Raw genomic sequence first — 27838 nt, forward strand, 5'->3', positions numbered from 1 at the left:
CCGCAGCATCATACTAAAGTAAAATGTACGCGCTGATTACTACTGTTCTAGTTGTATTTTCTTTTCCCGTACCAGCAATAAATGCAGGTAAGTTAGTAGTTCGCTATTTTTTTTCTTTCTTATACATTTACTTCTATTTATATATTTTACGACCAAAGCCTGAAGTTCTGGCACCTCACGAGTAGCCTGACTCTAGATCTATAATAAACTAACAAAGAACGAAATCAAAGGCTTTGGGCGGCACAGACAGTGTTATTTTGTTGAACATATTGTCTGAAATTAAGCGTTTTGCAATATAATTTCAATGCTAAGATTTTAATTTTAGGATGCATTTAGCACTAGGTTTTACCGTTTTAAGAAATTTAATTTACCTTACATTGCTTAGAAAATTAAACTAAGACTAATGATCCTTGATATATTATATAACACGAAAATATGTAATATATAACCCACCTCGACGTGACAAACATGGTAAAACATTTTAATATTATAATCCCCCCCCCCCCCCCCACACACACACACACTAACACACTGGAGACGTAAAAATGTATAAACTGCCGCTTATTTCAAAATGTCAGTTCATCTTGCAGTAAAAAGTAATCATGGGCATGGATAATTTACTAATTTTGGTTCTGTTACGTCCCTTAATTAAAAATTAAAATCTTATCATGATATTCTTATTCGGACATTGGCCGGTTGCCCTAAGCCAGTTCGCATACTGGTTGGCCAGTCAAATTTCACAAAAATTCGGGACCTTTCATTGTCAATGTGAGGTGATATTGGCCAGCCAGTTCAAGAACATATAGATCTAATGAGATATATTGATATAATAGATATCGACTTTAGAGACATATTCTATATCCAATCTACATGTAATTATTTAGAGTCTTCAAAACTGCTATCCGATTATGCCATAATAATCGAATCTTCTAAAAAAATCGTCGTTCGGTTTTTGATATTAGACTTGAGATTTTGACTTACTAATTTAAATGCTATTCTGCCATAACACATCACATATAATCTTATAAGACACTAAGTCTATGTCATAGAACACAGAACACAACTCAATGCAACGTTTCAGATCAGTCGAAGCTTCTCGATCATCTCAGAAGCAAAACATGGCCATGGTTTGGAGAAACTTGCCTTAAGATATGTGGTAATCAACCCACACCCTACACCCCATGTTTTAACTTAAGGTGAGATGTGATTTTAGTTTTACCCTAACATTTAGAGATATGTGGTAATTAACCCACACCCTACACCCCGTGTTTTAACTTAAGGTGAGATGTGATTTTAGTTTTACCCTAACATTTAGAGATATGTGGTAATCAAACCACACCCTACACCCCGTGTTTTAACTTAAGGTGAGATGTGATTTTAGTTTTACCCTAACATTTAGAGATATGTGGTAATTAACCCACACCCTACACCCCATGTTTTAACTTGAGGTGAGATGTGATTTTAGTTTTACCCTAACATTTAGAGATATGTGGTAATTAACCCACACCCTACACCCCATGTTTTAACTTAAGGTGAGATGTGATTTTAGTTTTACCCTAACATTTAGAGATATGTGGTAATTAACCCACACCCTACACCCCATGTTTTAACTTAAGGTGAGATGTGATTTTAGTTTTACCCTAACATTTAGAGATATGTGGTAATTAACCCACACCCTACACCCCATGTTTTAACTTGAGGTGAGATGTGATTTTAGTTTTACCCTAACATTTAGAGATATGTGGTAATCAAGCCACACCCTACACCCCATGTTTTAACTTGAGGTGAGATGTGATTTTAGTTTTACCCTAACATTTAGAGATATGTGGTAATCAAGCCACACCCTACACCCCATGTTTTAACTTGAGGTGAGATGTGATTTTAGTTTTACCCTAACATTTAGAGATATGTGGTAATCAAGCCACACCCTACACCCCATGTTTTAACTTGAGGTGAGATGTGATTTTAGTTTTACCCTAACATTTAGAGATATGTGGTGATCAACCCACACCCTACACCCCATGTTTTAACTTAAGGTGAGATGTGATTTTAGTTTTACCCTAACATTTAGAGATATGTGGTAATCAATATTTTAAAACCTATATGACTATGTTATCATTAGTTTAAAAGTTTCACTTAATATGCATCATATGTTATCATTAGTTTAAAAGTTTCACGGTATATGTTATCATACATGTTTGGTCACCATGGGATATGAGTACAGCTCACCACTTTCTGACACAAAACATTATATTTTGAAAGAATCGTGGGGTCAGTTTTATGCCTAGCCGCTTTTATTTTCCATGCGTATTAAGTTACTAGCCGTCGGTACCCGTTACACGTGAATTATAGGCCTGTATATTTAAAGGTTATACATGTTTGAGAAAAATTTCTCTATATAATTCTCTTCTGGGAGACGCTAGAAAACAAGCTGTAAACGCGCTCCCTACCATCCCCACCCCTACATGGTCTTAGTGAGCTGTGGTTCACGCTATGTTTACCTTCGTGGAGTCGGGTGTAGTGACGGCTATTAGGGGCAGATAATTTAGTTTGAAACGATTTTAAACGTTGGGGGGGGGGGGGGGGGGGGAAAGGGGGGGTTATGGTCCTTAACGAGCTACTTATAGTGTTTTAAAGAAATATTTTCAGTGTCAGCGTTGGTACTGTCGAATTCACAAATTATGAATTACTGAAAAGTAGAAAAAACAACAACTAAATAGCGGCGTATGTTATGCCGCGGGCCGGCTCGTATTTTATAAAATAGTTATTGGTCAAAACGTAATGTGCTTTATCACAAGCTGAGCGATGTAAGTGACAAAGCAAAAAAATAACTAAATAGCTAAAAAATCCGGCACATTTAAAATAACACAGACCACCAATACCTATCAGAAAATGCACACTGATCAAGGGACTTAAATGATTTTTAGGTTTCTTCATAGAGGTCACTACTGTCTCAATTGCTTTCCTTCAGGTCTATATCTCATTAGAAATGTCCCTTACTAACCCCTATTGTAAGTGTAATGATGTTTAAAAGGTCCCTTACTAACCCCTATTGTAAGTGTAATGATGTTTAAAAGGTCCCTTACTAACCCCTATAGTAAGTGTAATGATGTTTAAAAGGTCCCTTACTAACCCCTATAGTAAGTGTAATGATGTTTGAAAAATCCCTTACTAACCCCTATAGTAAGTGTAATGATGTTTGAAAAGTCCCTTACTAACCCCTATTGTAAGTGTAATGATGTTTGAAAAGTCCCTCACTAACCCCTATAGTAAGTGTAATGATGTTTGAAAAGTCCCTTACTAACCCCTATAGTAAGTGTAATGATGTTTCAAAAGTCCCTTACTAACCCCTATAGTAAGTGTAATGATGTTTAAAAGGTCCCTTACTAACCCCTATAGTAAGTGTAATGATGTTTAAAAGGTCCCTTACTAACCCCTATTGTAAGTGTAATGATGTTTGAAAAGTCCCTTACTAACCCCTATAGTAAGTGTAATGATGTTTAAAAGGTCCCTTACTAACCCCTATTGTAAGTGTAATGAAGTTTAAAAGGTCCCTTACTAACCCCTATTGTAAGTGTAATGATGTTTAAAAGGTCCCTTACTAACCCCTATTGTAAGTGTAATGATGTTTAAAAGGTCCCTTACTAACCCCTATTGTAAGTGTAATGATGTTTAAAAGATCCTTTACTAACCCCTATTGTAAGTGTAATGATGTTTAAAAGGTCCCTTACTAACCCCTATTGTAAGTGTAATGATGTTTAAAAGGTCCCTTACTAACCCCTATTGTAAGTGTAATAATGTTTGAAAGGTCCCTTACTAACCCCTATTGTAAGTGTAATGATGTTTGAAAAGTCCCTTACTAACCCCTATAGTAAGTGTAATGATGTTTGAAAAGTCCCTTACTAACCCCTATTGTAAGTGTAATGATGTTTGAAAAGTCCCTCACTAACCCCTATAGTAAGTGTAATGATGTTTGAAAAGTCCCTTACTAACCCCTATAGTAAGTGTAATGATGTTTCAAAAGTCCCTTACTAACCCCTATAGTAAGTGTAATGATGTTTAAAAGGTCCCTTACTAACCCCTATAGTAAGTGTAATGGTGTTTAAAAGGTCCCTTACTAACCCCTATTGTAAGTGTAATGATGTTTAAAAGGTCCCTTACTAACCCCTATAGTAAGTGTAATGATGTTTAAAAGGTCCCTTACTAACCCCTATTGTAAGTGTAATGAAGTTTAAAAGGTCCCTTACTAACCCCTATTGTAAGTGTAATGATGTTTAAAAGGTCCCTTACTAACCCCTATTGTAAGTGTAATGATGTTTAAAAGATCCTTTAATAACCCCTATTGTAAGTGTAATGATGTTTAAAAGGTCCCTTACTAAACCCTATTGTAAGTGTAATGATGTTTAAAAGGTCCCTTACTAACCCCTATTGTAAGTGTAATGATGTTTAAAAGATCCTTTACTAACCCCTATTGTAAGTGTAATGATGTTTAAAAGGTCCCTTACTAACCCCTATTGTAAGTGTAATGATGTTTAAAAGGTCCCTTACTAACCCCTATTGTAAGTGTAATAATGTTTGAAAGGTCCCTTACTAACCCCTATTGTAAGTGTAATGATGTTTGAAAAGTCCCTTACTAACCCCTATAGTAAGTGTAATGATGTTTGAAAAGTCCCTTACTAACCCCTATTGTAAGTGTAATGATGTTTGAAAAGTCCCTCACTAACCCCTATAGTAAGTGTAATGATATTTGAAAAGTCCCTTACTAACCCCTATAGTAAGTGTAATGATGTTTCAAAAGTCCCTTACTAACCCCTATAGTAAGTGTAATGATGTTTAAAAGGTCCCTTACTAACCCCTATAGTAAGTGTAATGATGTTTAAAAGGTCCCTTACTAACCCCTATTGTAAGTGTAATGATGTTTAAAAGGTCCCTTACTAACCCCTATAGTAAGTGTAATGATGTTTAAAAGGTCCCTTACTAACCCCTATTGTAAGTGTAATGAAGTTTAAAAGGTCCCTTACTAACCCCTATTGTAAGTGTAATGATGTTTAAAAGGTCCCTTACTAACCCCTATTGTAAGTGTAATGATGTTTAAAAGGTCCCTTACTAACCCCTATTGTAAGTGTAATGATGTTTAAAAGATCCTTTACTAACCCCTATTGTAAGTGTAATGATGTTTAAAAGGTCCCTTACTAACCCCTATTGTAAGTGTAATGATGTTTAAAAGGTCCCTTACTAACCCCTATTGTAAGTGTAATGATGTTTAAAAGATCCTTTACTAACCCCTATTGTAAGTGTAATGATGTTTAAAAGGTCCCTTACTAACCCCTATTGTAAGTGTAATGATGTTTAAAAGGTCCCTTACTAACCCCTATTGTAAGTGTAATAATGTTTGAAAGGTCCCTTACTAACCCCTATTGTAAGTGTAATGATGTTTGAAAAGTCCCTTACTAACCCCTATAGTAAGTGTAATGATGTTTAAAAGGTCCCTTACTAACCCCTATTGTAAGTGTAATGATGTTTAAAAGGTCCCTTACTAACCCCTATTGTAAGTGTAATGATGTTTAAAAGGTCCCTTACTAACCCCTATTGTAAGTGTGATGATGTTTAAAAGGTCCCTTACTAACCCCTATTGTAAGTGTAATGATGTTTAAAAGGTCCCTTACTAACCCCTATTGTAAGTGTAATGATGTTTAAAAGGTCCCTTACTAACCCCTATTGTAAGTGTAATGATGTTTCAAAAGTCCCTTACTAACCCCTATTGTAAGTGTAATGATGTTTAAAAGGTCCCTTACTAACCCCTATTGTAAGTGTAATGATGTTTAAAAGGTCGCTTACTAACCCCTATTGTAAGTGTAATGATGTTTAAAAGGTCGCTTACTGATCTTTGCGGGAAATGTAACGATGTGAAATGTGGGCAGGTCAATCAAGGCAGGTAAAGGTGGTAGCAAGACATACAGGTAAAGGTGGTAGAAAGACAAACAGGTAAAGGTGGTAGCAAGACATACAGGTAAAGGTGGTAGCAAGACAAACAGGTAAAGGTGGTAGCAAGACATACAGGTAAAGGTGGTTGCAAGACATACAGGTAAAGGTGGTAGCAAGACATACAGGTAAAGGTGGTAGCAAGACATACAGGTAAAGGTGGTAGCAAGACATACAGGTAAAGGTGGTTGCAAGACATACAGGTAAAGGTGGTAGCAAGACATACAGGTAAAGGTGGTAGCAAGACATACAGGTAAAGGTGGTAGCAAGACATACAGGTAAATGTGGTAGCAAGACATACAGGTAAAGGTGGTAGCAAGACAAACAGGTAAAGGTGGTAGCAAGACATACAGGTAAAGGTGGTAGCAAGACATACAGGTAAAGGTGGTAGCAAGACATACAGGTAAAGGTGGTAGCAAGACATACAGGTAAAGGTGGTAGCAAGACATACAGGTAAAGGTGGTAGCAAGACATACAGGTAAAGGTGGTAGCAAGACATACAGGTAAAGGTGGTAGCAAGACATACAGGTAAAGGTGGTAGCAAGACATACAGGTAAAGGTGGTAGCAAGACATACAGGTAAAGGTGGTAGCAAGACATACAGGTAAAGGTGGTAGCAAGACATACAGGTAAAGGTGGTAGCAAGACATATAGGTAAAGGTGGTAGCAAGACATACAGGTAAAGGTGGTAGCAAGACATACAGGTAAAGGTGGTAGCAAGACATACAGGTAAAGGTGGTAGCAAGACATACAGGTAAAGGTGGTAGCAAGACATACAGGTAAAGGTGGTAGCAAGACATAGGGTAAAGGTGGTAGCAAGACATAGGGTAAAGGTGGTAGCAAGACATACAGGTAAAGGTGGTAGCAAGACAAACAGGTAAAGGTGGTAGCAAGACAAACAGGTAAAGGTGGTAGCAAGACATACAGGTAAAGGTGGTAGCAAGACAAACAGGTAAAGGTGGTAGCAAGACATACAGGTAAAGGTGGTAGCAAGACATACAGGTAAAGGTGGTAGCAAGACATACAGGTAAAGGTGGTAGCAAGACAAACAGGTAAAGGTGGTAGCAAGACAAACAGGTAAAGGTGGTAGCAAGACATACAGGTAAAGGTGGTAGCAAGACAAACAGGTAAAGGTGGTAGCAAGACATACAGGTAAAGGTGGTAGCAAGACATACAGGTAAAGGTGGTAGCAAGACATACAGGTAAAGGTGGTAGCAAGACATACAGGTAAAGGTGGTAGCAAGACATGCAGGTAAAGGTGGTAGCAAGACATACAGGTAAAGGTGGTAGCAAGACATACAGGTAAAGGTGGTAGCAAGACATTCAGGTAAAGGTGGTAGCAAGACATACAGGTAAAGGTGGTAGCAAGACATACAGGTAAAGGTGGTAGCAAGACATTCAGGTAAAGGTGGTAGCAAGACATACAGGTAAAGGTGGTAGCAAGACATACAGGTAAAGGTGGTAGCAAGACATACAGGTAAAGGTGGTAGCAAGACATGCAGGTAAAGGTGGTAGCAAGACATACAGGTAAAGGTGGTAGCAAGACATACAGGTAAAGGTGGTAGCAAGACATTCAGGTAAAGGTGGTAGCAAGACATACAGGTAAAGGTGGTAGCAAGACATACAGGTAAAGGTGGTAGCAAGACATACAGGTAAAGGTGGTAGCAAGACATACAGGTAAAGGTGGTAGCAAGACATACAGGTAAAGGTGGTAGCAAGACATACAGGTAAAGGTGGTAGCAAGACATACAGGTAAAGGTGGTAGCAAGACATACAGGTAAAGGTGGTAGCAAGACATACAGGTAAAGGTGGTAGCAAGACATACAGGTAAAGGTGGTAGCAAGACATACAGGTAAAGGTGGTAGCAAGACATACAGGTAAAGGTGGTAGCAAGACATTCAGGTAAAGGTGGTAGCAAGACATACAGGTAAAGGTGGTAGCAAGACATACAGGTAAAGGTGGTAGCAAGACATACAGGTAAAGGTGGTAGCAAGACATACAGGTAAAGGTGGTAGCAAGACATACAGGTAAAGGTGGTAGCAAGACATACAGGTAAAGGTGGTAGCAAGACAAACAGGTAAAGGTGGTAGCAAGACATACAGGTAAAGGTGGTAGCAAGACAAACAGGTAAAGGTGGTAGCAAGACATACAGGTAAAGGTGGTAGCAAGACAAACAGGTAAAGGTGGTAGCAAGACATACAGGTAAAGGTGGTAGCAAGACATACAGGTAAAGGTGGTAGCAAGACATACAGGTAAAGGTGGTAGCAAGACAAACAGGTAAAGGTGGTAGCAAGACATACAGGTAAAGGTGGTAGCAAGACATACAGGTAAAGGTGGTAGCAAGACATACAGGTAAAGGTGGTAGCAAGACATTCAGGTAAAGGTGGTAGCAAGACATACAGGTAAAGGTGGTAGCAAGACATACAGGTAAAGGTGGTAGCAAGACATACAGGTAAAGGTGGTAGCAAGACATACAGGTAAAGGTGGTAGCAAGACATACAGGTAAAGGTGGTAGCAAGACATACAGGTAAAGGTGGTAGCAAGACATACAGGTAAAGGTGGTAGCAAGACATACAGGTAAAGGTGGTAGCAAGACATACAGGTAAAGGTGGTAGCAAGACATACAGGTAAAGGTGGTAGCAAGACATACAGGTAAAGGTGGTAGCAAGACATACAGGTAAAGGTGGTAGCAAGACATACAGGTAAAGGTGGTAGCAAGACATACAGGTAAAGGTGGTAGCAAGACATACAGGTAAAGGTGGTAGCAAGACATACAGGTAAAGGTGGTAGCAAGACATACAGGTAAAGGTGGTAGCAAGACATACAGGTAAAGGTGGTAGCAAGACATTCAGGTAAAGGTGGTAGCAAGACATACAGGTAAAGGTGGTAGCAAGACATACAGGTAAAGGTTGTAGCAAGACATACAGGTAAAGGTGGTAGCAAGACATACAGGTAAAGGTGGTAGCAAGACATACAGGTAAAGGTGGTAGCAAGACATTCAGGTAAAGGTGGTAGCAAGACATACAGGTAAAGGTGGTAGCAAGACATACAGGTAAAGGTGGTAGCAAGACATACAGGTAAAGGTGGTAGCAAGACATGCAGGTAAAGGTGGTAGCAAGACATACAGGTAAAGGTGGTAGCAAGACATGCAGGTAAAGGTGGTAGCAAGACATTCAGGTAAAGGTGGTAGCAAGACATACAGGTAAAGGTGGTAGCAAGACATACAGGTAAAGGTGGTAGCAAGACATACAGGTAAAGGTGGTAGCAAGACATGCAGGTAAAGGTGGTAGCAAGACATACAGGTAAAGGTGGTAGCAAGACATAGGGTAAAAGTGGTAGCAAGACATACAGGTAAAGGTGGTAGCAAGACATACAGGTAAAGGTGGTAGCAAGACATACAGGTAAAGGTGGTAGCAAGACATTCAGGTAAAGGTGGTAGCAAGACATACAGGTAAAGGTGGTAGCAAGACATACAGGTAAAGGTGGTAGCAAGACATACAGGTAAAGGTGGTAGCAAGACATGCAGGTAAAGGTGGTAGCAAGACATACAGGTAAAGGTGGTAGCAAGACATACAGGTAAAGGTGGTAGCAAGACATACAGGTAAAGGTGGTAGCAAGACATACAGGTAAAGGTGGTAGCAAGACATGCAGGTAAAGGTGGTAGCAAGACATGCAGGTAAAGGTGGTAGCAAGACATACAGGTAAAGGTGGTAGCAAGACATTCAGGTAAAGGTGGTAGCAAGACATACAGGTAAAGGTGGTAGCAAGACATACAGGTAAAGGTGGTAGCAAGACATACAGGTAAAGGTGGTAGCAAGACATGCAGGTAAAGGTGGTAGCAAGACATACAGGTAAAGGTGGTAGCAAGACATAGGGTAAAAGTGGTAGCAAGACATACAGGTAAAGGTGGTAGCAAGACATACAGGTAAAGGTGGTAGCAAGACATACAGGTAAAGGTGGTAGCAAGACATTCAGGTAAAGGTGGTAGCAAGACATACAGGTAAAGGTGGTAGCAAGACATACAGGTAAAGGTGGTAGCAAGACATACAGGTAAAGGTGGTAGCAAGACATGCAGGTAAAGGTGGTAGCAAGACATACAGGTAAAGGTGGTAGCAAGACATACAGGTAAAGGTGGTAGCAAGACATGCAGGTAAAGGTGGTAGCAAGACATACAGGTAAAGGTGGTAGCAAGACATGCAGGTAAAGGTGGTAGCAAGACATGCAGGTAAAGGTGGTAGCAAGACATGCAGGTAAAGGTGGTAGCAAGACATGCAGGTAAAGGTGGTAGCAAGACATACAGGTAAATGTGGTAGCAAGACATACAGGTAAATGTGGTAGCAAGACATGCAGGTAAAGGTGGTAGCAAGACATTCAGGTAAAGGTGGTAGCAAGACATGCAGGTAAAGGTGGTAGCAAGACATACAGGTAAAGGTGGTAGCAAGACATACAGGTAAATGTGGTAGCAAGACATACAGGTAAAGGTGGTAGCAAGACATTCAGGTAAAGGTGGTAGCAAGACATACAGGTAAAGGTGGTAGCAAGACATACAGGTAAAGGTGGTAGCAAGACATACAGGTAAAGGTGGTAGCAAGACATACAGGTAAAGGTGGTAGCAAGACATACAGGTAAAGGTGGTAGCAAGACATACAGGTAAAGGTGGTAGCAAGACATTCAGGTAAAGGTGGTAGCAAGACATTCAGGTAAAGGTGGTAGCAAGACATACAGGTAAAGGTGGTAGCAAGACATACAGGTAAAGGTGGTAGCAAGACATACAGGTAAAGGTGGTAGCAAGACATACAGGTAAAGGTGGTAGCAAGACATAGGGTAAAAGTGGTAGCAAGACATACAGGTAAAGGTGGTAGCAAGACATACAGGTAAAGGTGGTAGCAAGACATACAGGTAAAGGTGGTAGCAAGACATACAGGTAAAGGTGGTAGCAAGACATACAGGTAAAGGTGGTAGCAAGACATACAGGTAAAGGTGGTAGCAAGACATACAGGTAAAGGTGGTAGCAAGACATACAGGTAAAAGTGGTAGCAAGACATAGGGTAAAGGTGGTAGCAAGACATACAGGTAAAGGTGGTAGCAAGACATAGGGTAAAAGTGGTAGCAAGACATACAGGTAAAGGTGGTAGCAAGACATACAGGTAAAGGTGGTAGCAAGACATACAGGTAAAGGTGGTAGCAAGACATAGGGTAAAGGTGGTAGCAAGACATACAGGTAAAGGTGGTAGCAAGACATACAGGTAAAGGTGGTAGCAAGACATACAGGTAAAGGTGGTAGCAAGACATTCTGGTAAAGGTGGTAGCAAGACATACAGGTAAAGGTGGTAGCAAGACATACAGGTAAAGGTGGTAGCAAGACATACAGGTAAAGGTGGTAGCAAGACCTACTCAGATTGCTGTAACAATATAAAAATTCTTTTATTCTACTCTGTAGTATGTTAATATGATGTTTACACCTATACATGTGTGCTATAAATAACTATTTGAATACATTAAACACGCTACTTTGTTATAATAATTAAAGTAGACAATAATTTTGTATTGACTAGACCAGGTAAAGTGGAATCTGTGTTGGAGAGGGCTGGCATCCCGACATCTGTAAGCCCCAAAGCTGATCTTAGTGTTATTTTTGCAAGCCCCCAAGGTAAATGATATTACTTCAATTAGACTACATTTTTTTTACTACAAGTAGACTACACTATTTACTTTAAGTAGACAACACTATTTACTTCAAGCAGACTAATTTTTTTTTACTTCATGTAGACTACATAATTTACTTTAAGAAGACTACATTATTTACTTCAAGTAGACTACATTATTTACTTCAAGTAAACATTATTTGCTTCAAGTAGACTACAATATTTACTTCAGAGTAATTCTAATTGTTTTCAACTTATCTTTAAATTGTAGCTAGCAGTATCATTGACTTACAACTATCCCTTATCTTCTATATATATAATTCTCTACGCAGACACCACCGCATGCAAAACCTCCTTCCGTGCCTTCAGAGTTTCTTCCAGGCATCTACCCCCCCCCCCCTCGAACGAGATGGAATTTATATAGTAAAAATATACTTTTACTAGTGTTCGCCCCCCCCCGGTAAATGTTGACCGCCCCCCCCCCCCCACCCCCGAACGAGATGGAATTTATATAGTAAAAATATACTTTTACTAGTGTTCGCCCCCCCCCCCCGGTAAATGTTGACCGCCCCCCCCCCACCCCCGAACGAGATGGAATTTATATAGTAAAAATATACTTTTACTAGTGTCCGCCCCCCCCCGGTAAATGTTGACCCCCCCCTGGAAATATCAAGTGCCCCCCCCCCCCCCCCCGGAGAAAAGGGTCTGGAAGAAACACTGCGTACATTCACGAGCTACTGAGGGTGTTTTAAAGCAAAATATTTTCAGTCGCAGCATTGGCAGTGTCGAAATCACAAATTATGAATTATGAATTACTGAAAAGTAGAAAATAAAACAACTTAATAGCGGCGTATGCTATTCTTCTTTCTTTCACATTTATAATTTAACAGATGCAATTCTTGTTGGTCTTACAATAATAATATGTTTTGAAAACATAGCATCAATCGTCTAAATTAAGAAATAGTGAAGGTATTCCTAGGATATAGTTTTACGAAAAGGTAACGTCAATAGTCCATAGAAAAAATTCAGTAGAAATTCTTTGCTTGCTGTTTAAAGAAACGTTTAACTATTGATCGATAGCTTTTAACAAATATTTTATTAACAGATCAAAGCTTTTCACGATTTATCAATCTTTGAATTAACTGATTCTTTTACTCGAAACAAATTCTGTAACTATTGAACCAACTTTGTAACAAGTTGATCTAATACAGAAGAACTGTGTAAATTGTGTAACAATCAACTTTTCTAGAATCCGTCGATGTGTGTGGAAAAGCTGCTCCGATGCCGGCAGTTAATAAGTTTCAAATTAACGCAAATGGTAGGGCAGTACCAAAACGTCTGAAGGTAAGATTAGAAGGTAACAATGTTACAAGTAACTTGGAAGTAACAGACCTATAGTGTAGCAATTGTTGTCAAATAGGAAAACAATATCTCAATGTAAGGGGTTAAACAAGTTGGAAATCGCTTTAACGTAGAAATTGTAGTCGGTATTCTGATTCACATTATCACATTTTTATGCTGATTTAAATTTACTGATTATAGGAAAGTGAAGAAAGATAATTCTAATTGGCAAAGACAAAACTATAAGGCTTAAGATCGCTGAATGGCAGCGGAGCTTTGACCATATGTGTATTGACCATAGTTGTATGGACCATATGTGTATTGACCATAGGTGTATTGATCATAGGTGTATTGATCATAGATGGGTTAACCATAATTGTAATAACAATTGATTAAAATACTCTATTTTGACAGAGTTCAGACAAGATTTAGGGAAAATATAGCTGTTTAAAACAAATTCAACTGCAATTTTGAGGGGGGTTGTAGGCTGAGGTTTGACGTCAATTTAGGGGTTGGGGTTTGGCTTTTTCTGCTGACGTGTGACGGGGGGAGGGGGGAGGTAAAATCGTCAAAAAAGCGTGACGTCATTTATTGATGACCCCCTTACCGCTTGTGTTTTATAATTTCTGTCAGCAGAAAGATTTCATCTTCCAGAATGATGCAAACATGACACCCCCCCCCCCCAATTTTCTATCGGTCTGTTTAAGCGAATTAAGGGTGGTACAAATAGCACGACTATACGAATTGCACATCTCTACCCTAATACTTTTTATGTTTAGATAAATTAATGTTCAATAGCACGCAAATATACCAGTAGGATTACATCTGTAGGTCGAGACGACTTGTGTTTATATACAGGATAAATAATCATAATATTTCATCATGTCGCAACTTAAAATATAATTACACACATTTTTATCCCATGTTAATTAAATCTTTAAAATGTATGTGCCAGACACCTGTGATCAAACCTTAGCTGTGGACAAAACACCGGTGGCCAAAGACTCTCTGTAGAGAAAACACCTGTCGTCATATCCTCGCTGTAGCCAAAGACTCTCTGTAGACAAAACACCTGTCGTCATATCCCCCTGGTAGCCAAAGACTCTCTGTAGACAAAACACCTGTCGTCATATCCTCGCTGTAGCCAAAGACTCTCTGTAGACAAAACACCTGTCGTCATATCCCCCTGGTAGCCAAAGACTCTCTGTAGACAAAACACCTGTCGTCATATCCCCCTGGTATCCAAAGACTCTCTGTAGACAAAACACCTGTCGTCATATCCCCCTGGTATCCAAAGACTCTCTGTAGACAAAACACCTGTCGTCATATCCCCGCTGTAGCCAAAGACTCTCTGTAGACAAAACACCTGTCGTCATATCCCCGCTGTAGCCAAAGACTCTCTGTAGACAAAACACCTGTCGTCATATCCCCGCTGTAGCCAAAGACTCTCTGTAGACAAAACACCTGTCGTCATATCCCCTGGTAGCCAAAGACTCTCTGTAGACAAAACACCTGTCGTCATATCCACGCTGTAGCTAAAGACTCTCTGTAGACAAAACACCTGTCGTCATATCCCCGCAGTAGCCAAAGACTCTCTGTAGACAAAACACCTGTCGTCATATCCACGCTGTAGCTAAAGACTCTCTGTAGACAAAACACCTGTCGTCATATCCACGCTGTAGCTAAAGACTCTCTGTAGACAAAACACCTGTCGTCATATCCCCGCTGTAGCCAAAGACTCTCTGTAGACAAAACACCTGTCGTCATATCCCCGCTGTAGCCAAAGACTCTCTGTAGACAAAACACCTGTCGTCATATCCCCGCTGTAGCCAAAGACTCTCTGTAGACAAAACACCTGTCGTCATATCCCCTGGTAGCCAAAGACTCTCTGTAGACAAAACACCTGTCGTCATATCCACGCTGTAGCTAAAGACTCTCTGTAGACAAAACACCTGTCGTCATATCCCCGCAGTAGCCAAAGACTCTCTGTAGACAAAACACCTGTCGTCATATCCACGCTGTAGCTAAAGACTCTCTGTAGACAAAACACCTGTCGTCATATCCACGCTGTAGCTAAAGACTCTCTGTAGACAAAACACCTGTCGTCATATCCTTCTGTAGCCAAAGACTCTCTGTAGACAAAACACCTGTCGTCATATCCCCGCAGTAGCTAAAGCAACTATGACCAACACCTGCAATCACAGCTCCGCGTACCAAATATACGCTATATTCTATATCCAAGAATCTGCTATATGAGACCTACACATTCATTTTGGTTAGCATATTCTGCAATTACATTTTACCACGTGCAAGGCTGGCTGTTGTCATTAGCATAATGAGTCTCATACCTGAATAAAACACGACTTTACTCTCAGCTGAACCCACAGCGACACCAGAGGATCAGCCTATTGACTTTTGTTGAATAGACAAATATTGTCGGAACCATGAGCAGTTGTCTCTGTTCTTAAACAAAACTTTAGAAAAGGACAAATAGTTCAGATTCATGTCAAAACATACCCTGCTAATCACATGCTGGATACAATTATCTTAACGCTTCTATCTTGTAAAGCTTGGCGCAGAAATCTACCGTAACAGACCCAGCTTGAGTTGGCACATTGAGGCAGGTGTAAGTTACTCTGTGCTGATCTGGGATGTCGGACTCCTAAAAGTCAGAGGCTACTGGTCCAATGTTTCTAAAGTCGACAACAAAATTATTGGAAAGGTACGTTCTTTAGGAATAAAAGAATTACTAGAAACTGAATTCACTTAATTTAACTAAAATTGATGTTCATACAAAGGCCTCACTGATAGCTCTCGGGAACCACCTGTTACACTACCACAGGCGCTCCGAGTACGCTGTGTGTGCGCTTATTACTGTAAATGGTGCGTTCGTGTCTGTGCGCGTGCGTGCGTGCGTGTGTGCGTGTGTATATGCATGACCGAAAACAGGTGCGTGTGTATGTTATAGCATTAATTGGATGAATTTGAGACAACTTTGTTTGTATGGTTAAAATGGCCTTTTGTAGTATCTGTTATCTACTTAACCATTTCCCGTTAGCAAAAGCTCAAAGTTCTAATTTTAATTTTTTTTAAATTGGCTAGCGTTTCTAACAAAGACTTGGGTAGGTAACTGTATTTTTTAAAATAATAAAAGTAAGTTTTCTTTATAGATAAATTAAAATTCTTAACGCGCTTTTCTTTATAAATATTATGGCTTATCTTTAATGTCAATAAACATATCTTTCAACAGAGAAACATTTTATACGCACCACCCGCCAACCCATCAAAAGTCGTGAATCCAATCCTGATCGTTGTTGTCAAAGAAGTAGCCAATTCTAATGCTGCAAACATCAACTCTAAATGCAAGGATAGGGTTGCATCAGAGAAAGGAGGAGAGCACTGTCGAACTGCTGTCATGGCTTTGTTTGATAATGGGCAGAGTAAGAACAATATTGACATGCAGCGAACAACATTTTAAAATTTGATAATGGGCAGCGTAAGAACAATATTGACATGCAGCGAACAACATTTTAAAATTTGATAATGGGCAGAGTAAGAACAATATTGACATGCATGAACAACATTTTAAAATACTGCAATATAAGAGTAGCTTTTGAGCAGTTTACATTAAAAGCAGTCTTTCTTTCAGATGTTTCACTCCCGTGGTGGTGTGTGTGGTGGGGGGGGGGGGTACTTTTAATTCCGTGGGGGAGGGGCGGACGGAAAAAGTGGTCCTTATTTGAGCAATATTAACTCAATTACGTCATAGAGACTCCAGTCCAGGATCCGAACTCGAGACCTTCGGGTAAGCAGTCAGATTCAAAACTACTCGACCTCGCCTGCTCAAACACTCCAACTATTCGCAATTTTAGTCCAGGGGCTTCCATTTTAGTTTATCAAACATACAATCTTAACCTTAAACAATCTTCCAGTACGCCAGAGAACCATTTATCATTTCCCGATTTCTGAGCAGACATTGTGGGACTTCAGGCTTACTATACTGACGGCTCTTCTCTTTATGAGCAGTACAGGGCATGCATTGAAGGATATATCTGCTCTACATCATGTATCAGTAAATTCAAGGAATGTAAGTTGCAACTATAGGATTAAGTTATAATGTAAGAAATTACATGCAATAAATATATAGGCCTGTATATATATATATATATATATATATATATATATATATATATATATATATATATATATATATATATATATATATATATATATATATATATATATATATATTCTAGCCGGCCCGGCTCGAGGCTGGCATTTGAGAAAAACTTATAGACTCTGTGTGAGGGCAGTGGCTTGTGTGTTCATTATACAGCATATACCAAGTGCTGGCCAGATTTTGTGAATGAAAAAAAATTGTCTGCAAATATGGACATTTGAAATATATATATATATATATATATATATATATATATATATATATATATATATATATATATATATATATATATATATATATATAACTCTAATTCTAACCCTAGCTATAGCCACAACCATAAACACAAAAACAAACAAAAAAAAGTAAACTTAAACATAAATATGAACAACCTTATTCTTATCCTATCCGTCCCCCTTCGAAATCCATAACCTTGTCGTTATTTCTATCACTCTCCTGATCCATGACTTAAACCCATTCGTTTCCCTAATTGAGTCCCAATCCCTTTTCATTGTCCCTATTGATGATAACCATTTCTCTGTCTTTTTCCCTATTCTATTTCATTTTACTCATTACTGACCCTTTCCTACCTATATCTACACCTACATCTACACATACATGATTATTAAACATTTACATTTTCAGAATTAAAAATAAATTTAAAAAATAGACGTTTATCGTTATGCATAAGTAAATAATCCTCAATTAATGAAAGTGCATGTCAGAAAGAAGTATTGCTGTTGTAAATTTGTATTAGTCCTCACAAGACGATGATGAAAACTGTAATACTAAGCAGTAAATAACATGTCTGAGGCTATTTAAAATAAATATTTGACGTGTATTTAAATATACTAGCCGTCCAGGCCAGGTCATGCACTGACCTCTGTGAAAAACCTATCTGTAAAGGACCGTGACTTGCGTGTTTATTAAGCAGTATTGCCCGGGTTTAGGAAATATATTATTTTTCCAATTATATATATATATATATATATATATATATATATATATATATATATATATATATATATATATATATATATATATATATATATAATATGCAAATATGGACGTTTTAGGAAATAACACAAAACCTTCAACTTAACACTAACTCTAAACCTAACCCTAACCACAACCAACCACAATTAAAAACAAAAACACAAAAGCTAACGTAACGCAAACGCAAACAAACTCAAACACAAACGTAAACGCAAAAGCTTTATAAAATAGTATATTTTGAATTTGTCCAATATTTTTTTAAAACAGATGCCAGACAAGAAAAACAGAATATACGATTTATCAAGTTTGACCCAGAAACGATTGATATGTATGTCAACATCCGAACATATTCAATGTACAACCAAATGGTGTCTCCTGGGCAGTGTAGTCAAATTAGGATTGTAGCACCGTAAGCAGCTGGGCATTTTATTGTTATGCATTTAAAGAACATCAAATTACCAGGCTTATTATCTTTATTGTGAATGCATTGCTGTTGGTTATCTAATATTCAACATAAGTTATGGGCATTGTGGCATTGATGCCACATGTGTTACAACTGAGCGATCTAACATAGGTGAAAATGCTTTTAAAAATCCTATTCAAACAGTAGTGAAACAAAACTAAATGGACTGTTGACCAAAGGGAAACTGATCGTCTAGTTTAATTTTTACAGTCTCCGCCTAAACAGCACATTATATTCACAAGCTAAAATTTCACTTGATTCCTCTGTATGTTGTGCTTTTGTCGGTCGTCGTTCAATGGTCGAAATTTGAAAAAATTCAGGACCTATTTCTTTCAACCTTGACATGTAGGTTGAGACCCGATGACAATGCAATGTGACATAAAATCGACATAATTAATTATAATATATTACATTCATTTTAAAAATAAATAAATAAAGATTGGTATCTAAAGTACCAATTTTCCGTCGCTGCTAGGTAAAATACCTTTGTGTTTTGTACGCTTGTAATTGTGTTAATAATCAAGAATTTAAAATTCATATTTATCAACATCGCATTCTTGGTAATAAAAAAAATGAAAATTTTTTTTGGGGGAAAACAACCTTCGGGTATGTGTCCTTTTGGGTATTTGTCCCATTCGGGCAAGTGTCCGTTCGGGCAGTTGTCGCATTCGGCTATGTGTTCATTCGGGGAAAATGGCCTTCGGGCAAATGGCATTCGGGTAAAATATGTCTTTCGGGAAATAGTCAGATTTAATCTTTGTATTGATCTAGAAGAAAATAAAATAATGAGTAATGTAAATTTTCTATCGTTTCAATTTATTTATAGTTGTAGTCACTATCGTCGACCGCATGTTGACCTTGTGATCTATTCCCCGACGCTATGGAGTTCGTCCGTTGATAAATTTAAATAGAGTGTCACATTAGATGTGTTTGTGTCTGTTTTGTAATTTAAAAATAAATTTACGCAATTTTATATAATTTTTTTAAAACAAATATCTGTCAAATTTGATAATTTAAATTATTTAGACAAATAAGTTTAAAAAGAAAGGCTGCTTCCATCCTTTTTGCGTAATCTATTGGTTAGAATTCTTTTCGGAAAAAAACATCAATTGGATAGGGGGCTCTCGGTTTTTTCGGGAAAAAATCCGTCGGACTGTGGACTCTCGGGATTGTCTTGCATTTCTACAAATATCTTTTGGGAAACCTATATACAGTACAGTACACTAGACAGTACAGTACACTAGACAGTACAGTACACCAGACAGTACAGTACATCAGACAATACAGTACATCAGACAGTACACCAGACAGTACAGTACACCAGACAGTACAGTACACCAGACAGTACAGTACACCAGACAGTACAGTACATCAGACAATACAGTACATCAGACAGTACACCAGACAGTACAGTACACCAGACAGTACAGTACACCAGACAGTACAGTACACCAGACAGTACAGTACACTAGACAGTACAGTACTCCAGACAGTACAGTACACCAGACAGTACAGCAGACAGTACAGTACATCAAACAGTAAAGTACACCAGACAGTACAGTACACTAGACAGTACAGTACACCAGACAGTACAGTACACCAGACAGTACAGTACACCAGACAGTACAGTACACTAGACAATACAGTACATCAGACAGTACAGTACATCAGACAGTACACCAGACAGTACAGTACACCAGACAGTACAGTACACCAGAAAGTACAGTACACCAGACAGTACAGTACACTAGACAGTAAAGTACACCAGACAGTACACCAGACAGTACAGTACACCAGACAGTACAGTACATCAGACAGTACAGCAGACAGTACAGTACATCAAACAGTAAAGTACACCAGACAGTACAGTACACCAGACAGTACAGTACTCCAGACAGTACAGTACACCAGACAGTACAGCAGACAGTACAGTACATCAAACAGTAAAGTACATCAGACAGTACAGTACACCAGAAAGTACAGTACACCAGACAGTACAGTACACTAGACAGTAAAGTACACCAGACAGTACACCAGACAGTACAGTACACCAGACAGTACACCAGACAGTACACCAGACAGTACAGTAAATCAGACAGTACACCAGACAGTACACCAGACAGTACAGTACACCAGACAGTACAGTACTCCAGACAGTACAGTACACCAGACAGTACAGTACACCAGACAGTACAGTACACCAGACAGTACAGTACACCAGACAGTACAGTACATCAAACAGTAAAGTACATCAGACAGTATATATAGTACATTGCATTTCATTAAATGACCTAATCTTATAAGAAATAACATGTAAATCGTATTGTTTTGACCCGTAGTAATCAAACGAATTAAGTCGAAACATTAACTTGACTCAATTCTTTTACAGTATATTTGAATTTCGTCCCCGACCGGGTGACAATTATCAAGTTGACACTAACTATAAAGTGACAAATGATTTGTATGGTTTTGCTTTTAACTTGGATGTGGAGTTTTCTGGTGATGAAAAGACATGGACAGGTATAGTAAAAACATTTTTTACAAACATGAAAGTGGGTAAGACCTAAGGGCAATAATGACGATTCACCACAAAACATTCGTGTCTGTGTAAGTATATACTACGGCCCTATCCCGAAATTGGTAATTTCAAAAAATTGCTAATTGGCCAATACCATAACACCTTTGATCGGCCGATTACTAATAATCTTCTTAAATTTGGACATTGGCCAGCCAGTTTGCAAATTAGTTATTGGTGATCGGTGTAAAGTCGGAATACGAAGCTCATGAGCTGATTTTATGTATTAGTAGCTTTATGTGGCATTTATGCCCATTGTGTTTATTAAATTAGGTCTACCTTGACTATTATTTGCCTGTCAAAAAATATGTTGTTAGTTTTTCTAGTTGTTTTTTTTTATGTCAGTTAGTAAGGATACTATTTGTTGAAAAAAAATGGTATAAAATTGAAACTATTTTATTGTCAATTATTTACTATCAAGAAACAAACGATAGATAGAAAGTATATATTTCAACCAATGTCCTCCCTAAAGTTCTGGTCCACCCCCTGAAAACTTCGCGTGTCTCTCCCCTCCCCCCCCCCCCCTTGCAGGAGAAAAATGTCTGACCCCAACACCTGTAGTAGATGATGTAGCGTAATCAACTTAACAAAATGCTCGCAACATTAAGCAAAAGACGGTTGGAATGTGAAAATTCAATCTTGTTAACATAACATCACCTTATGGAATTTTTTAGAATTTAGTAAAGAAGTATCAAGTGAGAAAATGCATTTAGTGTATCGGATTCATTATCAAACTTATTAAATACGTGTTTTTTTTTTAAATAACTATATAGGCTATAGCAATTTATCAACTTCGAATTGTGTTAGTTATTACAATATTAAATACAAATTCATAAAGAACTTCTACCTGGTATTATACATTATCTTATTTTTATTCCGTTTAACGGTTTGCGGGCATATTATTTTCGGGCATTTATACAATTGGGATAAATGCCTTTTCTGGCATAATAGCTAGATCTACTCTATAAACAAAAAAACTTAAATGAAAATTAACAAGCAGAAACTGCACGGTCTCAACTGCACTATCAAGAAATAACAAGATCAACATTTTTAGCACTAATGTAAAATACGTATTGTTATATCACAGTTGATAAAATTAAACCAGTTCGTCAATAACAATAAACAATTTATTGTTTTCCGAATTAACTATAAATTACTTTGTGGGCCAACTATACGCTGTAGGTAAATCATATTAATTTAAACATTTAAATGCATCACAGCCAGTACTTCAATCTATAAATTGAAATATTTTTATACCAACAGACCGGTCAGTGCGATACGCAATTCTATTGGTTTCTCCTGATGGACATACTAATGTCGATGATTATGGTAATAAGCCTCAAGGGTGTTTATTTTATGCTAATTTACAACTACCGTGTAAGTATTGGTAATTATATATCACTGTAAATATTTGTTATTGTTTTAAAATATATACAACTGTGTATCAGAAGAACAGATGCATGCAAGCATTGGTATTAAATTGAATGTATTGGACCATTCCCAAGATGATAATCTACAGTTTTTATTGTTTCATTGACCGCGGCATTTGAAGAGATTTTGTGGTCAGTTCAATATAAAACAAAAGCTCTCCTTTCATACCAAAATAGGGCAGAAGAAGTAGAGTTCTTGACCTCCGCATAAGAATGGATGGTGTGGACAGCGATGTCAGCACGATACAGTCACTTTTGTTTCCCCTACTGGGGTAGTGTGGACAGCGATGTCGGCACGATACAGTCACTTTTGTTTCCCCTACTCGACTCGTGTGGACAGCGATGTCGGCACGATACAGTCACTTTTGTTTCCCCTACTGGGGTAGTGTGGACAGCGATGTCGGCACGATACAGTCACTTTTGTTTCCCCTACTCGACTCGTGTGGACAGCGATGTCGGCACGATACAGTCACTTTTGTTTCCCCTACACGACTCGTGTGGACAGCGATGTCGGCACGATACAGTCACTTTTGTTTCCCCTACTGGGGTAGTGTGGACAGCGATGTCGGCACGATACAGTCACTTTTGTTTCCCCTACTCGACTCGTGTGGACAGCGATGTCGGCACGATACAGTCACTTTTGTTTCCCCTACTGGGGTAGTGTGGACAGCGATGTCGGCACGATACAGTCACTTTTGTTTCCCCTACTCGACTCGTGTGGACAGCGATGTCAGCACGATACAGTCACTTTTGTTTCCCCTACTGGGGTAGTGTGGACAGCGATGTCGGCACGATACAGTCACTTTTGTTTCCCTACTGGGGTAGTGTGGACAGCGATGTCGGCACGATACAGTCACTTTTGTTTCCCCTACTCGACTCGTGTGGACAGCGATGTCAGCACGATACAGTCACTTTTGTTTCCCCTACTCGACTCAAGAGCTAGATCCCCATCACAGCTGGGTGGAGTAGAGTCAGGTATCAGAGCTGGGTAGTGTGAGGTACCCATCAGAGCTGGGTGGAGTAGAGTCAGGCATCAGAGCTGGGTAGTGTGAGGTACCCATCAGAGCTGGGTGGAGTAGAGTCAGGTATCAGAGCTGGGTAGTGTGAGGTACCCATCAGAGCTGTGTGGTGTAGAGTCAGGTACCCAACAGAGCAGGGTTGGCAATGCAGGATCCCATTCAAACTACCAATGTATCCCAAATCTACCAATGTATCCCAAATCTACCAATGTATCCCAAATCTACCAATGTATCCCAAATCTACCAATGTATCCCAAATCTACCAATGTATCCCAAAACTATCCCCGTTACCATTTATTGTTTCCAGACATCACAAGCACGTAATGATTTTATATTGTCTTACAATGCAGACAATGCTTCATTTGATGCGTTTAAGTCACTGCTGAATTATGCAAGAGTTCAACACGCAAAAGATATGACCTTGCACTACTACGTTCTCTTGTACTCGTACCAGAATGGAGTCACGGAAAATCCATTATGGTAAGTAAGAGGGGAATCATTATGTTGTTATACATTGACAACTATTTAAAAATAAAGTTAGAGTAAGATTAATTGTGTTGTTAGAAAAAAAGTTATTAATTATATTTTGTTTTTCTAGTTAAAAATGATATTATAATACTTGAGACTTGAGATCTTTTGTCATTTAGTTTAGTTTAGTTTAGTTTAGTTACTTTAAATAAAATTTACTTTAACAGTAATCTACAGCTATACTAGACCTCGGTACCCGCTATACGTAAATTATAGGACTATAATTTAAAATCTTGTACTTGTTTGAGAAAAATACTTTAAAAAACAGTTATTGGTCAAAACGCATTGTGCTTTTCTACACATTTAACGATATTTGTGACAAAGCAAAGAAATAACTAAACAGCCGAAAATTCGGATACATTTACAATAACATACCCTAACAATACCTATTAGAATAAAGCGGGAGTGATCTCCCCTAAACTTTCTCGTATATAATATATAAAGTTTAATTCAGAATTTATGTGACCGCAGACAACGGATACCAAAGAAATATAAGAAATAAAAAAAAATGGACTTCATCGTCAAAGTGTTATACATCTAATGTGCTAAGTGTCTAAATTAACTATTTAAAAAAAATATTGAATACGTTGTAAAACAATTTTCATTTTTCAAACTTATAGGGCTAATTGTCGGCATGTCCATCAAACAAAATTTAAAAAAAAATGTATCACCTTTCACAAAAATTCTAATTGTGTCTGAAAATTGTTTACATTTAGTCATTTATCACTCATTACTTCTCTTGATGAATTAGGAAAACACAATTTCTCCCCTTTAAAAAACATTTCAACGGGGGGTGGGGGGGATTTACCTTTTATTACTTTGTTTTGGTGTTGGTAAAAAATAATTACATAATTAGCGGGGATCGATCAAGTGCAATGTAGGGTATATGCTGATTACTAAACACACATGTCCTTTACAGATAGGTTTTTCACAATTTCTTAATGTGTTAGAAATGCATTGTGTTAGAGAAATGGATAGTTAATCATGGATAGAAATGGATAGTTAATCATGGATAGAAATGGATAGTTAATCATGGATATAAATGGATAGTTAATCATGGATAGAAATGGATAGTTAATCATGGATATAAATGGATAGTTAATCATGGATAGAAATGGATAGTTAATCATGGATATAAATGGATAGTTAATCATGGATAGAAATGGATAGTTAATCATGGATAGAAATGGATAGTTAATCATGGATACAAATGGATTGTTTCAATGCAATTTCGATTCATACATGTAGGTATATACTTAAAAGAGAAAAAAAAAGTTTCTCCAAAACGTTGTTGAAAAATATACAAAAATGAAAAACAAAAATTTTATGGTGCATTTTATGTTTCTTTCAATACATTACTTTTCAATACATCGCTTATAGTAGAGTGATCGCTTGCATTATTGTGATGTATAGCATTTATTTTCTACTTTTTAGTTCAATCAGAAAACGTGGGTTTTTAAAAACTTTTTTAATGATAATTATTAATGCAAATGAGTTTACTTAGTTCTCATATGTAGTGTCAGCTTAGAACGATGTGATAAAAAGTGGAAAATAAAACATATATAAAAACGTTATAATAACAAGTTTTTAAATGCTCTAAAAATAAGAACATTAAACAAAGTCGTTAGATCTTTTACTTACTTTAGAGATCAGAGCTTTACTTTTAAAAAGTTTGATTTATTTTCTTATTTACAGTGCATTTACAAGCTTGCGAATGAAAGGTTTTTATATCTGTTTTATTTCAAATGTCTTTCTTTGTTCAGCATTGGAGTGGATGAATATGAATGCCAAGATTCATGGGACATGAATAAACTGCCGGTAGACTTTAAGCTGAGAGGAATTAGCTGGTTTCTACTTAAAAAAGATATTTTCTCAGGTAAATACGTGCTGATCTTTTTTCTCAGAATAGTGTGTTAGTATTTGAGATAAATGATGCTTTGAACTTACTAAAAACTATCCTACTAATAAGCAATGATGTCAGATATTGCATAATTTGGCTCTTGAATTTCATGTGTCAATATATGGTTATTCAATTATGAGTCTAGGAAGGGGTTTCGGCTAGAATCATCCTGTGAAGACGCTCAATTACTTATTATAAGGGAAAAGTTTATGAAGACGTTCAATGTCAGATTATTGGGGGAAAGTTTGTGAAGACGCTTCATGTCAGATTATAGTGGGAAAGGTGGTGAAGACGTTCAATGTCAGATTATAGTGGGAAAGATGGGCTAATAAAACAGCAGTCCGCTGTCCTTGATTTTAAGGACTCGCTAACGAGAGTAAGGTGCTATTTGAGATTGTCGCTGTGGTAGATTAGTATCATCACAAGGTCAGTGAAAGGGGGGGGGGGGGGCTGACAGCACCGGGTCATACTGATTAAGTAGCAAATAAGTAAAAATGTACTGAAAAATCTATTTTTTCAGTTCTTTCGACAATGAATGAAAATTGGTCGCGTGTAATAGCATACGTGTGCGAAAATACATTCCCTGCGAAAAAATCTTTGTATGATTTCAGACATGAGTGAAGATGCTAGTTGTCCAGAAAACAGTGACCCCGAAGCAGAGCTAGACCCTCCTGAACGTTTCGAAATTTTGACCACAGAAGAAGTGGATGCTGACCCACAAGAAGAGGTAGTTATGTGTGGAACAGCTCAAGCCCCAAACGCCCCAAACGCCCCTCCAAAAAACTTTGCTACCACTATCTCTCCAATGAGGCTGATCTTGATGCTCTTTGTTGTGTTGAATATAATCATCACAAGATTAAGTGCAGCTCTATTAGGTTTTGACATTTGAATGGTATCTGCCGTTCTATTTAAAGTGTTTATTTTAAATTATTATTTGTTTTTGCCTTTTGATACAGCTTCAAGAATGGTTGATATTATGATTAAGTACAAATTCTTTGTTTTGACATTGGAATGGTATATGCCGTTCTATTTAAAGTGTTTATTTTAAATTATTATTTGTTTTTACCTTTTGATACAGCTTCATGAATGGTTGATATTATAATTAAGAACTAAGTCGTTTTCTTACCATATTGCTTGCTAAGAAATTATGATTAAGTACCAAGTCTTTGTCTTACCATTTTGCTTACTAACAAATTATAATTGAGTACTAAGTGTTTGTTTTACTATACTGCTTGCTAACAAATTATGATTAAGTACTAAGTCTATGTTTTGACATTTGAATGGTATCTGCCGGCTTATTTAAGGTTTTTTTTTTTAAATTGTGTTTACCTTTTGTTTTGATACAGCTTCATGAATGGTTGATATTATGATTAAGTACTAAGTCTTTGTTTTACCATACTGCTTGCTAACAAATTATGATTAAGTACTAAGTCTTTGTTTTACCATACTGCTTGCTAACAAATTATGATTAAGTACTAAGTCTTTGTTTTACCATACTGCTTGCTAACAAATTATGATTACGTAGTCTTTTTCTTACCATACTGCTTGCTAACAAATTATGATTATGTAGTTAGTCTTTTTCTTACCATATTGCTTGCTAACAAATTATGATTACGTTAGTCTTTTTGTTACCATATTTGCTTGCTAACAAATTTATCAAAATATAATTAGTATAGCATACCTTTTTTCATGTTAAACTGATAATGAATATAATATGTCATTTTTCTTTGGTATTAAAAGCTAGTTTTAAGTGAGATTGCTTTATTTATTTCTTTAATATTAA

At 37.5% G+C, this 27838-nt stretch overlaps 1 protein-coding gene across 1 annotated transcript; it reads left to right on the forward strand.

Annotated features, from left to right (window-relative positions):
* On the forward strand, nt 1–27711 carry LOC131952759 (uncharacterized). The gene is made up of 13 exons (XM_059315584.1): nt 1–87; nt 1082–1196; nt 11537–11631; nt 12876–12970; nt 15537–15689; nt 16218–16407; nt 16941–17054; nt 18408–18549; nt 20993–21123; nt 22442–22555; nt 23978–24107; nt 25919–26031; nt 26667–27711. The coding sequence occupies exons 1-13, from the start codon at nt 24–26 to the stop codon at nt 26942–26944; spliced, it is 1734 nt and encodes a 577-aa protein (XP_059171567.1). The 5' UTR covers nt 1–23; the 3' UTR covers nt 26945–27711.
* Nucleotides 27712–27838: the final 127 nt, after the last annotated feature.

Source organism: Physella acuta, unplaced genomic scaffold (genome assembly GCF_028476545.2).
Source record: "Physella acuta isolate Inbredline_101_S28 unplaced genomic scaffold, ASM2847654v3 ptg000890l, whole genome shotgun sequence".
In the NCBI taxonomy this organism is placed as follows: Eukaryota; Metazoa; Mollusca; class Gastropoda; family Physidae; genus Physella; species Physella acuta.

Excerpts from the sequence above, each read along its gene's own strand:
- LOC131952759 (XM_059315584.1), top strand. The coding sequence starts at position 24 with ATGTACGCGCTGATTACTACTGTTCTAGTTGTATTTTCTTTTCCCGTA. Across the intron at positions 12,971-15,536 it reads CAGTACCAAAACGTCTGAAG|CTTGGCGCAGAAATCTACCG; the intron begins GTAAGATTAGAA and ends TATCTTGTAAAG. Across the intron at positions 22,556-23,977 it reads TGCTAATTTACAACTACCGT|ACAATGCTTCATTTGATGCG; the intron begins GTAAGTATTGGT and ends CTTACAATGCAG.